Source organism: Arachis hypogaea, chromosome 12, assembly GCF_003086295.3.
Source record: "Arachis hypogaea cultivar Tifrunner chromosome 12, arahy.Tifrunner.gnm2.J5K5, whole genome shotgun sequence".
NCBI classification, from domain to species: Eukaryota; Viridiplantae; Streptophyta; class Magnoliopsida; order Fabales; family Fabaceae; genus Arachis; species Arachis hypogaea.
In genome coordinates this window covers 112,318,120-112,329,954 of record NC_092047.1, presented here as the reverse complement: position 1 = coordinate 112,329,954, position 11,835 = coordinate 112,318,120, and the positions used below count along the sequence as shown (strand labels likewise).

The 11,835-nt window shown below is 40.7% G+C and overlaps 1 protein-coding gene across 1 annotated transcript; it reads left to right on the top strand.

The window, feature by feature from the left end:
• Positions 1–1,411: 1,411 nt before the first annotated feature.
• LOC140176874 (uncharacterized) lies at positions 1,412–3,257 on the top strand. Its single transcript, XM_072208432.1, has 6 exons — positions 1,412–1,595; positions 1,682–1,750; positions 2,238–2,347; positions 2,455–2,576; positions 2,696–2,794; positions 2,888–3,257. Exons 1-6 carry the CDS (start codon positions 1,412–1,414, stop codon positions 3,255–3,257), a joined length of 954 nt encoding a protein of 317 aa, XP_072064533.1.
• The last annotated feature ends 8,578 nt before the right edge of the window (positions 3,258–11,835 follow it).

Sequence of the window (11,835 nt, the reverse complement as noted above, 5' to 3'; positions counted from 1 at the left end):
TGTTTAAATAAATATTGAAAATTTGACGGTCAAATACCATGGAGGAATAAAATATGAAGAATATTACTATTTACTAAATGGGTTAAGTACGATCTTGGTCCATAACGTAGAGGCTAAAAATTTATTTCGTCCCCGGCCTTTTTTTGCCTACAAAATGGTTTCGAAAGTTTCAGTTTATTTTAAAATCGTCATTTGCACCAAAAAATAAATTTTAAAGACAATTTTGTCCTTAATGGTTTCTTTCCCTTCATGTCATCCTCGCCAAATCATTTCACCTTCCTCAAGTAAGTCAGTCTTTGAGAAAACAATTGGTCTCTGAAACATTTGTGTCAAACCCTACGAAAGCGTTCCTGCGAGAACGGTCTAGGCTAGTGGTTGAAGACCTTCCGTTGTTGGTAGTTCGAGCGAGGTTGTGTTGTTGCATTGGTCAATTGCCTTCGTTGCTGCAGATAACCCTTTTTTGAGGTAAGCTTGCTATCCATGCAATGTCGCCTTCGTTGATGCATCTAACTGGTGTAGGGTTTAATCTAGGCCGCACGAACCTCTGTATAATGCTAGGGTTTGTGCTTATTGTTTTTGTTTTTCTTGTTATTTGGTTTAGTAACGTAATGTGTTGACTAATAGGGTTCTTTGAGTAGAAGATGGTACTCTTTAACATGAGGGTGCATCATAGGGGTGCATTCGGATATGAAAACGGTGTCTTCAAGTATTTGAAGGGTCAAGTTACAATCATCGAAGACATTGACGGCGATCGGTGGTATGTGTTTGAGGCATACGAAGAGTTGAGGCAGTTTGAATACTTGAAGTCCACCATCACAGGATTATGGTATAAAGATCCAAACGCGGATGATTTTGAGAGTAACTTGAAGTTGTTGAAAGATGACTCAGATGCAATTGAGATGTGCAACATAGCCGAGTTTAGGGGTTTCGTTGATTTGTTTGTGGTGCATGAGGTTGGGGATGCCGATGGGTTTCCGGACGTTAGTTATATTGACGTGGGGGGAGATGCTGGGGGCGTCGAAAGTGAAGAATCTTATGGTGGTGGTCTTGAGATAGTGGTTTTTGGAGGAGATCAAGAGAAGATTGATGCTGTTGGTGATGCGATTGAAACCGAATGTCAAAATAAGGGTGTTGGAGTAGAGCGAGGCCAGGAAGGACAGATTGGAGGAGGTGACCATGAAAGTAATGGTGAAGACAGTGATGACCTAACATACTTGCCATCTAATGACGAGGGAGATAGTGCCAAAGACATCCACTTCACTGACAGTGAGGAGGAGTATGAATATGATAGTGGATTTGATGAAGAAAATCTGTGCCAAAGGACTCTACTGCGGACAAGGGTAAGAGGGTTGTGACAAGTGACTTGGAGGATGAGGAAGCAGCAGACAGTGATGACTTGGAGAACGATTATATGATTGGAGGACAAGACTTGGGGGCTGATGATGCAGAGGAGGATGCTGATTATGAGGGGTTGAAGTTTCCAGTCCATAAACCTGAAAAAGATATGAGAAACTACAAATGGAAGGTGGGAACACTTTATGAATCTAGGCAAGAATTTAAGGACATGGTGGCAGCCTATGCAGTTCAGACAACTAGTAATATTAAGTTTAAGAAGTGTGACTTGGTAAGGGTCCAGGCTGTTTGTCAAAAAGATTGCCCTTTTTGGCTATATGCACACAAGGTTGGAGAGGAATCAACATGGCAGCTAAGAAGCATGAATTTGCAGCATACCTGCATGCAGACACACAAGGTTAGAATAATGCGCTTTTAATGGCTAGGCAACCAAATTAAAAAGAAAGTGAAATCCAATCCAAGAATCAAGATAAAGGATCTAGTGGTAAAGGCACACAAAAAGTGGAATCTAATAGTGACTAAGGCAATGGCAGCCAAAACCAAGCAAGAGGCATTGAGCCAGATCCAGGGTGCATTTAAGGAGTAGAATAAGAGGATTAATGATTACTGTGGTGAGCTGCTAAGAACAAATCCAAGATCATCAGTGTACCTGAAAGTGATTCGATCCCCGGATTTTGCTCAGGAGAGATAGAATCCAAGTTTGATGAATTACTGTGTCTTTCAAAGATTGTTTGTCTGCTTTGATGCATGCAAGAAAAGTTTTCAGTACTGCAAACCGCTTATTAGCTTGGACGGATGCTTCTTAAAAACTCCTCAAGGAGGATAACTATTGACTGTAATTGGAAGAGACCCAAGTGACTATATTCTTTCAATTGCTTATGCAGTTGTGGAAGCCGAGACAAAGGACTCCTGGGCCTGGTTTCTATGTCATCTTGCCGAGGATTTGGGTCGAGAGAAAATTGAAAAATGCACATTTATGTCTGATCAGCAGAAGGTAATGTTACATTTTACACTAAGCTTGTGCTTAAACAAATTTAAGTTGTGCTTAATGAAACAATGAGTTATGTACTAATCAAATGCATGCTCACCTTCATGTCATAGGGTTTATTGTCGGCTTTTGAAGAGGTCATTCCAGGGGTGGACAACAGATTCTACGTCAGGCATCTCTATAATAATTTCTGGAAGAAATTTTCGGGTTTGGAGCTGAAGAACAGAATGTGGAGGTGTGCTAAGGCAAGTCATTGAAAGGATTGGGAGAAGGAAATGAGATGTCTGCGAGCTGTCAATGAGGAGGCATTTCGACATCTGAACGACATTCCACCCAGGTTTTGGTCCTTTCCAGGTTTACTTTTCATTCAAAATGTGACACCCTTGTTAATAATATGAGTGAAAGTTTCAATGCTGTCATAGTAGAGGCAAGAGAAAAACCTATTGTTACCATGTTAGAGGATATTAGGGTGTATCTGATGTCTAGATAGGCTGCCAATAGAGATAGAATTTAGAATTATTAGGGAAACATTATGCCAATAATTAGAAAGAAATTGGAGAAACGGGAAAGCTTAGCTAGGGACTGGAGGCCATACTGGTCAGCTGCTAGTAAATATGAGGTTATGTGTAGATTAGATAAATTTGTTGTGGATCTGGATGCTGCTGAGTGTTCTTGCAGGAAGTGGCAGATGAGTGGCATTTCATGTCCTCATGCCATCAGCTGCATCAGCTTCAAAAGACTTGATTTGGAATCCTATGTGGATGATTGCTACAAGAAGGATGCATACCTGAAGTGCTACCAGGAGGTGATACACCTTGTTAATAGACCGAATTTATGGGAGAGAACTCAGTATGATGATGTCATGCCACCTCCTTATAGGAGGCCAAGTCACAGACCTATAAAGAAGAGGAAGTGAGGGCCTGCAGATGAGGAGAACAGAAGCCAGAATCACCTATCACGGAGGGGTCAAATTCAAAGATGCTCCAATTGTAGTGTAGTGGGACACAAGAAGGGGGGATGCACAAAGCCAAAAAAGAGGGTATGTAACATTATGTTCTTTACTTCATATTATGCTTTATGTTTATTTCACTACTTGGTTATGTATCTATCTCTTCTTTCTTTCTGCATAGTTGCCATTTCCTTGATAGGCCCAAACCTCAACACAACAAGCAAGGGGAGCTCCAAAAAGAGGGAAGAATGATACATCCAAATTGTCCCCTAGTCAAACAATTCGGATAGGGAGGAAGACAAAGACTTCAACATCACTACCCAACCTTCCAGCAATTTAGCTTAAGAAACCATCTTCAAAGCCCAAGAAACTGGTGTGGTATTTACAACCACACTTACTAACCGGCAAGTGCACCGGGTCGTACCAAGTAATACCTTACGTGAGTAAGGGTCGATCCCACGAGAATTGATGGATTAAGCAACAATAGCGTTTGATAGGATTAGTTAGACAGACAGAAAATAGTGTTGGGAGTTCAAAGACATTAAACAATAGCAAAAGTATTAAAGAAGGGCAAGTAATTAAGATGGGAATAATATATGGAGAAGACAGTTAAGGTTTTAGAGTTATCTATTTTCTGGATTGACTTTTCTTATTAACTATTTTAATCATGCAAGATTTAATTCATGGCAAACTAATTGTGACTAGACCCTAATTCCTTAGACCTTCCTAGTCTCCTCTAAAATTCATCAACTGTCAATTCCTTGGTCAATTGATTCCAATTAGAGGGTGATGATCAAATTCCAGTTTATATGCCACAAGAATCCTAATTGTCCAAAAATAAAGGGATTATATGTCACGTATCCCGTTAAATACAAACAATTAGAAATTCAGAATAATATGTTTTCAAGCTATTGTTCAAGTAAAGAGCTTTTCCAAGTTTTACAAGAACTCAAATAGAACATGGGTCATATTTCCGTTCCACCCAGGTTCTTAAAATAAAGAACGAAAACAATTATTGAAATATAAATCAAAATATGAATTAAAATAGAAAAATAATATTATCAATCCATACAATAGACAGAGCTCCTAACCTTAACAATGGAGGATTAGTTGCTCATGGAATATGGAATATAAATTTGTATGGAATAATATTGTGGAATGTTGTTCTGGAACCACCCTATTGGGATCCCTTTTATAACTAATCCTAATAATTTAAAAATCAAATTTCTAAAATTAAAATTAAAATAATATCTTTTCCTAAAATAAGATTTGAATTTAAATTTGAATTAATTAACAGATCTTCAGTTGATGGGTGGGGACCACTTGTTCTGTCCATTCTGCAGCTTCTAATCTGTGTTTTCTGGGTTGAAAATTGAATTAAAACAGCCCAGAAATCGCCCCCAGCGTTTTTCTGCGTTTTCTGCACGTGGCGCATGTGATGCGTTCGCGTCGTCCACGCGGTCGCGTCATTTGTGCAGATTCTAGTCCACGCGATCGCGTCAGGCACGCGATCACGTCATTGCGATTTCCTCCATTCTGCGCGGTCGCGTGATCCATGCGTCTGCGTCGGTATTCGCTGGTCATCTCCTTGGCTTCTCCTCTTTCTCTGCAGAAACTTCATCAAATCCATCCGAATGCTACCTAAAATAAATAAAATTTCACAAAACTCAAAATAACATCCATAGTGGCTAAAATATAATTAATTCTTAATTAAACTCAACAAATTAGATGCAAATTCACTAGGAAAAGATAGACAAGATGCTCACTGTTGCTTGTCCTCAAGCAACCAAAACTAATATAAGGATGTGAATTTACATGAGAATGAGAGTTCGATTAAGCCCATGTCTCTTCTTATAGTGGGGTTTACAACTGCAATCCTGAACAGTTTTGGCATCTCACTTTATCCTTTGAAGTTCAGAATGATTGGCATCCATAGGAACTTAGAATTCAGATAGTGTTATTGATTCTCCTAGTTCAGTATGTTGATTCTTGAACACAGCTACTTTATGAGTCTTGGCCGTGACCCTAAGCATTTTGTTTTCCAGTATTACCACCGAATACAAAAATGCCACAGACATATAACTGGGTGAACCTTTTCAGATTGTGACTCAGCTTTGCTAGAGTCCCCAGTTAGAGGTGCCCAGAGTTCTTAAGCACACTCTTTTTGCTTTGGATCATGACTTTAACCGCTCAGTCTCAAGCTTTTCACTTGACACCTTCACGCCACAAGCACATGGTTAGGGACAGCTTGATTTAGCCGCTTAGGCCAGGATTTTATTCCTTTGGGCCCTCCTTTCCATTAATGCTCAAAGCATTGGGTCCTTTTTACCCTTTGCCTTTTAGTTTAAAGGGTTATTGGTTTTTTTTTTGTAATATTTTTGCCATTTTTTTTCGCAAGCTTTGTGTTTTTCACTGCTTTTTCTTGCTTCAAGAATCAATTTTATGATTTTTCAGATTGTCAATAACATTTCTCTTTTTTCATCATTCTTTTAGGAGCCAACAATTTTTAACATTCATGAACTTCACTATCAAAAATATGCACTGTTCATGTCATGCATTCAGAATCACAGAAAATACCACCACATTTAAGTAAATAAGACTATTCTTCAATATAGACCCACTTTCTCATGCAATATATCACTCCTGTATTTTTTTAATTTGAATTCAAGCTCAGTGAGTAATACATGAGACATCTTTTCAGAATTAAAGCAATAGGAAGAACTAAACTAGTCCTAGGATTCTAATTAATAAAGGATCATGCAGCAAACAAAGCAAAATAGCAGAAAACCGGAACATAATATTGAAAAAGAGGGGAGGAATAAAAAATGAAAGGAACTCAACCACCTTAATTATCCTAGCGGTCGTTTTATTCTTCAGGTTGTGCTCCTCTGTGAAGATGATTTGCCTCCCTATGGTGCCATAAGAATAGACAGAAAACCTATAAGCGAAGCGTCAACACCAAACTTAAAGGTTTGCTTGTCCTTAAGCAAAGAAGAACTGAAAATAAAAATAAATAGTGAGAGGAAAGAAGAATATACAGATAAAAGAACAAGAGAGAATTAGGATTGGGAGAGAGAAAAAGAAAAGTAGAAACTGTGCAGCGAAGGCGACGCGGCCGCGTGGGGCATGCGGTCGCGCGAAGTGCGCTTATACTGATTGACGCGGTTGCGTCGGTCACGCGGTCGCGTGACCCGTTTCATGCTACTGGCGCGAGGGCAGCCTCGCGCTCGCACAACTCTCTGTTTGAAATTTTATTTTTTTGCCAAATCTTGGGTGACGCAATCGCGTGGGGCATGCGATCGCGTGGGTGGCCATTAGAAGGATATGACGTGGACGCGTGAGCCATGCATCCGCGTGGGAAGAATTGTGCGTGCAGCGCCAATCCAGCACCACTCTAGCACAACTTTCGGTCATACACCCTTTTCACGTCGAATTCTAGGGCACGCGGCCGCGTGAGCGGCGCGGACGCGTGGGTGGCAAAAATCACAAGCGACGCGAACGCGTGGGGCATGCGTTCACGTGGGATCATTTGTGCGAAAGGCATAAGTCCAGCACCATTCCCGCACAACTCTCTGTCAATATTTAATCTTCACGCACACTTGATTGACGTGTTTGCGTCAATGACGCTTACGCGTCGTGTGCCCCTTTTTTTTTTTTAATAGCTTGAGGTGTTCGGTTCCTAGAAGAACATAGCTGCATGATCAGAAAATTAGTAAGAACTCAATAAAAAAAAATAACTAAGAAAAACTACTACAAAAAATAGCAAAGAATACAAAATTATCGGGTTGCCTCCCGACAAGCGCTTCTTTAACGTTACTAGCTTGACGGTCAGTTCTGCTAGTTCAGCAGATGAGTGGACCTCTGGCGGTCAATCTCGCCTCCAAGATAGTGCTTCAACCTCTGGCCATTCACTGTAAATTTCCTGTCAGAATTTTCTTCCTGTATTTCCACATGACCATATGGTGAGGCTCTGGTAACCACAAACGGTCCTGACCACCGGGATTTCAGCTTCCCGGGAAAGAATTTGAGCCTTGAATTATACAGAAGCACTCTTTGTCCTGGCTCAAAGACTCTAATGGCAATCTTCTTATCATGCAGTAGCTTGGTTCTCCCTTATAGAGCTTGGCATTCTCATAGGCCGAATATCTGAATTCATCAAGCTCATTCAACTGAAGCATCCGCTTAATTCCTGCAGCTTCTGAATCAAGATTCAGATACCTAATTGCCCAATAAGCCTTGTGCTCCAGCTCAACTGGCAAGTGACAGACTTTGCCATAGACCAACTGATATGGGGACATGCCAATTAGAGTCTTGTATGCTGTCCGGTATGCCGCAGAGAGCATCATCAAGCTTCCTAGACCAGTCCTTTCTTGAAACACTGACGGTCTTCTCCAGAATCTTCTTAAGCTCCCTGTTGAAAACTTCAACCTGTCCACTTGTCTGAGGGTGATAGGGGGTTGCCACCTTATGACGGACTCCATATCTATGCAGAAGAGAGTCCAGCTGTCTGTTACAGAAGTGACTTCCTCCATCACTAATGAGTGTCCTTGGGACGCCAAACCGGCTAAAGATATACCTCTGAAGAAAGCTCATTACCACCTTGGCATCATTGGTGGGCAAAGCCACAGCTTCCACCCATTTGGACACATAGTCGACTGCCACTAGGATATAGTTGCTTGAATGTGAGGGTGGGAAAGGTCCCATAAAATCAATACCCCACACATCAAACAGCTCAACCTCAAGAAGTCCCTGATGTGGCATTTCATGGTTGGCAGGGAGATTTGCAGCTTTTTCACATCTGCCACAGTGCTTTACAAAAGCTCTTGAGTCCCTGAAGAGAGTCGGCCAGTAAAACCCGTTCTGAAGGACTTTTGTAGCTGTCCTCTCACCACCAAAGTGGCCTCCATAATCAGACCCATGACAGTGCCAAAGAATTTGCTGCTTTTCCTCATCCGGGACACATCTCTGGATTATTCCATCTGAGCACCTTTTAAAAAGGTATGGTTCTTCCCAAATGTAGTACTTTGCATCAGTCAATAGCTTCTTTACTTGTTGCCTACTGTACTCCCTTGGGATAAAATTCATGGCTTTATAATTTTCAATGTCTACAAACCATGGTACCTGCTGAATGAGGAACAATTGCTCATCCGAAAACGTCTCAGTTACAGCTGTGGGTGGTTGTTCTCCTGCTTCAGGCTCAATTCTGGAAAGATGGTCAGCTACTTGATTTTTTGACCCTCTCCTGTCTTTTATCTCAATATCAAACTCCTGAAGGAGTAACAACCATCTGATTAATCTTGGTTTAGAATCCTGTTTGGTTAGAAGGTACTTCAAAGCAGCATGGTTAGTATAAACAATAACCTTAGAACCAAGTAAATAGGACCTAAACTTATCAACAACATACACAACAGCTAATAATTCCTTTTCTGTAGTTGTGTAATTCTTTTGAGCATCATTTAACACACGACTGGCATAATAAATGACATGTACAAGCTTGCCATGCCTCTGTCCTAAAACAGCTCCTATAGCAAAATCACTAGCATCACACATTAATTCAAATGGTAAATCCCAGTCAGGAGGAGCTATAATGGGAGCAGAGGTAAGGTTTGCCTTCAGAGTTTCAAAAGTATGCAGACAATCAGAATCAAAGACAAAAGGAACATCAACAACCAGCAGGTTGCTCAATGGTTTAGCAATTTTAGAAAAATCCTTTATAAATCTTCTATAAAATCCTGCATGACCCAAGAAACTCCTAATTGCCTTAACATTAGTTGGTGGTGGTAATTTTTCAATTACCTCCACCTTTGCTCTGTCAACCTCAATTCCCTTACTTGAAATACGGTGTCCAAGAACAATGCCTTCTGTAACCATAAAATGGCATTTTTCCCAATTTAAAACAATGTTTGATTCTTGACACCGTTTCAAGACAAGAGATAAATGTTTAAGGCATGATTCAAAAGAATTACCAAAAACAGAAAAGTCATCCATAAATATCTCAATAAACTTTTCAACCATATCAGAAAAAATTGAAAGCATACACCTCTGAAAAGTTGCTGGAGCATTGCAAAGTCCAAATGGCATTCTCCTGTAGGCAAATACTCCAAAAGGGCATGTGAATGCTGTCTTCTCTTGATCTTGAGGGTCCACTGCAATTTGATTATATCCAGAATATCCATCTAGAAAACAATAAAAAGCATGACCAGCTAACCTCTCAAGCATCTGATCAATGAAAGGGAGGGGAAAATGATCCTTCCTTGTAGCAGTGTTGAGCCTCCTGTAATCTATGCACATTCTCCATCCTGTGACTGTTCTTGTAGGAATAAGCTCATTCTTTTCATTCTTGATCATTGTCATCCCTCCTTTCTTGGGAACTACCTGCACAGGACTTACCCAAGGACTGTCAGAAATAGGGTAAATAATACATGCTTCCCATAGTTTCATTACCTCTTTTTGGACCACCTCTTTCATAGTTGGATTGAGTCTCCTTTGTGGTTGCACAACTGGTTTGGCATCATCTTCAAGGAGGATCTTGTGCATACACTTAGTTGGACTAATCCCCTTCAAGTCACTAATGGTCCACCCAAGAGCTGTTTTATGACTCTTGAGCACTGAAACAAGCGCCTCTTCTTCTTCAGGCTTCAGAGAAGAGCTAATAATTATTGGGTATGAATCATTTCCACCCAAGAACACATATTTCAGAGAAGGAGGTAAAGGTTTGAGCTCAAGCTTGTGGGTTTCCTTCTCCTTTATAGGCGTGTACATCAGCTCCTTTTGGGGTGGTGAATCGTCAACTTCAACTAATTCACACTCAGAAATAGGATCCAGAACATCATTAAGTACCTCAGCTTCCAGTACTTCTTGAACAAGTGGTTCAATAACATCTATTTTCATACACCCCTCAGAATCATTAGGGTGCTTGAGAGCTTCAAAAACATTTAGGACCACCTGTTCTTCATTGACCCTCAGGGTTAATTCACCCTTTTGTACATCAATCAGAACTCTACCTGTAGCTAAAAAGGGTCTACCAAGTATAATAGAGGGTTTTACCTCCTCTTCCATGTCTAATATAACAAAATCAACAGGAAAAATAAATGGTCCTACTTTAACAAGTAAATCTTCAACCGCACCCACAGGTAATTTAATAGAAAGATCAGCAAGTTGAAGAGAAATACGAGTAGGTTTTACCTCCTCAATTTGAAGCGTTTTCATCACTGAAAGTGGCATGAGGTTGATGCTATCTCCAAGATCACATAAAGCTCTCTGAATGCCGACTTCTCCAATGGTGCAAGGAATGACAAAGCTTCCTGGGTCTGGCATCTTCTCAGGAAGGGTGTGTTGAATAATAGCACTGCATTCCTTGGTTAACACCACAGTTTCTTGCTCCTTCCAATTCCTCTTGTGGGTCAACAATTCTTTCATAAATTTAGCGTAGAGAGGCATTTGCTCCAGAGCTTCTGCAAAAGGAATGTTGATCTGCAGCTTCTTGAAGACATCTAAAAATTTAGAGAATTGTTTTTCTTTGGACGCCTTCTGAAGCCTCTGAGGATATGGCATTTTTTACATGTATTCAGGGGCCTTTGGTAAGGTGGGATAAGTGTCAAGAGAGTCAGGAAATTGGTTGTCTGCACGTTTAGGAGGGGTGTGCTCTACTTCATCCTTCTTCTCCTCTGGAGCTTCCTTTTCAACTAGATCTTCATTGATCTTAGTCTCAGAACTAGATACCTTACCACTTCTCAATTGAATAGCCTTGCAATCTTCTCTTGGGTTCACCACTGTATCACCAGGGAATGTATTTGAAGACCTTTCAGGTAATTGCTTGCTCATTTGACCCATTTGCACCTCCAAGTTTCTAATGGAGGCTCTGGTTTCTTGCACGAAACTCATCATCATCTCCCACTTAGAATCTTCTTGGGATTTAGAATTTGCCTGCTGAGGTGGTTATTGTTGCTGAGACTGAAATTGGCGGTTATTATAGTTGTTCTGTTGAAAACCGCCCTGAGAACTATTGTTGAAGTTCTGAGGTCTCTGAGGTTGATCTCTCCACCCAAAATTTGGGTGATTCCTCCATCCCTGATTGTATGTCTTAGAATATGGATCATTGTTGGGATTTCTAGGACCACTCCCCATGTAATTCACCTGTTCAGAAGAGGGTTGAGCATAATCATAATTATGATTTTGCATAAAGTTACCTGTCATGTCATAGGAGGTATCTTGGGGTGGATTTTGAGTGTTGATAGCTGAGACTTGCATGCCACCCATCTGTTGAGTAAGTAGATTTATCTGCTGAGACATAAGCTTGTTCTGAGCAAGAAGAGCATTAACAGCTTCTACTTCCAACACGCCTCTCTTCTGAGAGGTCTCAGAGTTCACAGGATTCCTGTTATATGAGTATAAATATTGGTTGCTTGCAACCAATTCAATCAGCTCAATATACTCCTCTGGTGTCTTCTTCTTGTGCAATGAACCGCCTGCAGAGGTATCTAAGCTCATCTTGGATATCTCACCCAAGCCTTCATAAAAAATATCCAGTTGGGTCCATTTGGAG

What these genes read in the sequence shown, in the direction of transcription:
- LOC140176874 (XM_072208432.1), top strand. Translation starts at nt 1,412, where the DNA reads ATGATTGGAGGACAAGACTTGGGGGCTGATGATGCAGAGGAGGATGCT. An exon ending in CTATGCAGTTCAGACAACTA is followed by an intron (nt 1,596 to 1,681) that starts GTAATATTAAGT and finishes TATGCACACAAG; the next exon opens with GTTGGAGAGGAATCAACATG. An exon ending in GAAAAACCTATTGTTACCAT is followed by an intron (nt 2,795 to 2,887) that starts GTTAGAGGATAT and finishes GCCAATAATTAG; the next exon opens with AAAGAAATTGGAGAAACGGG.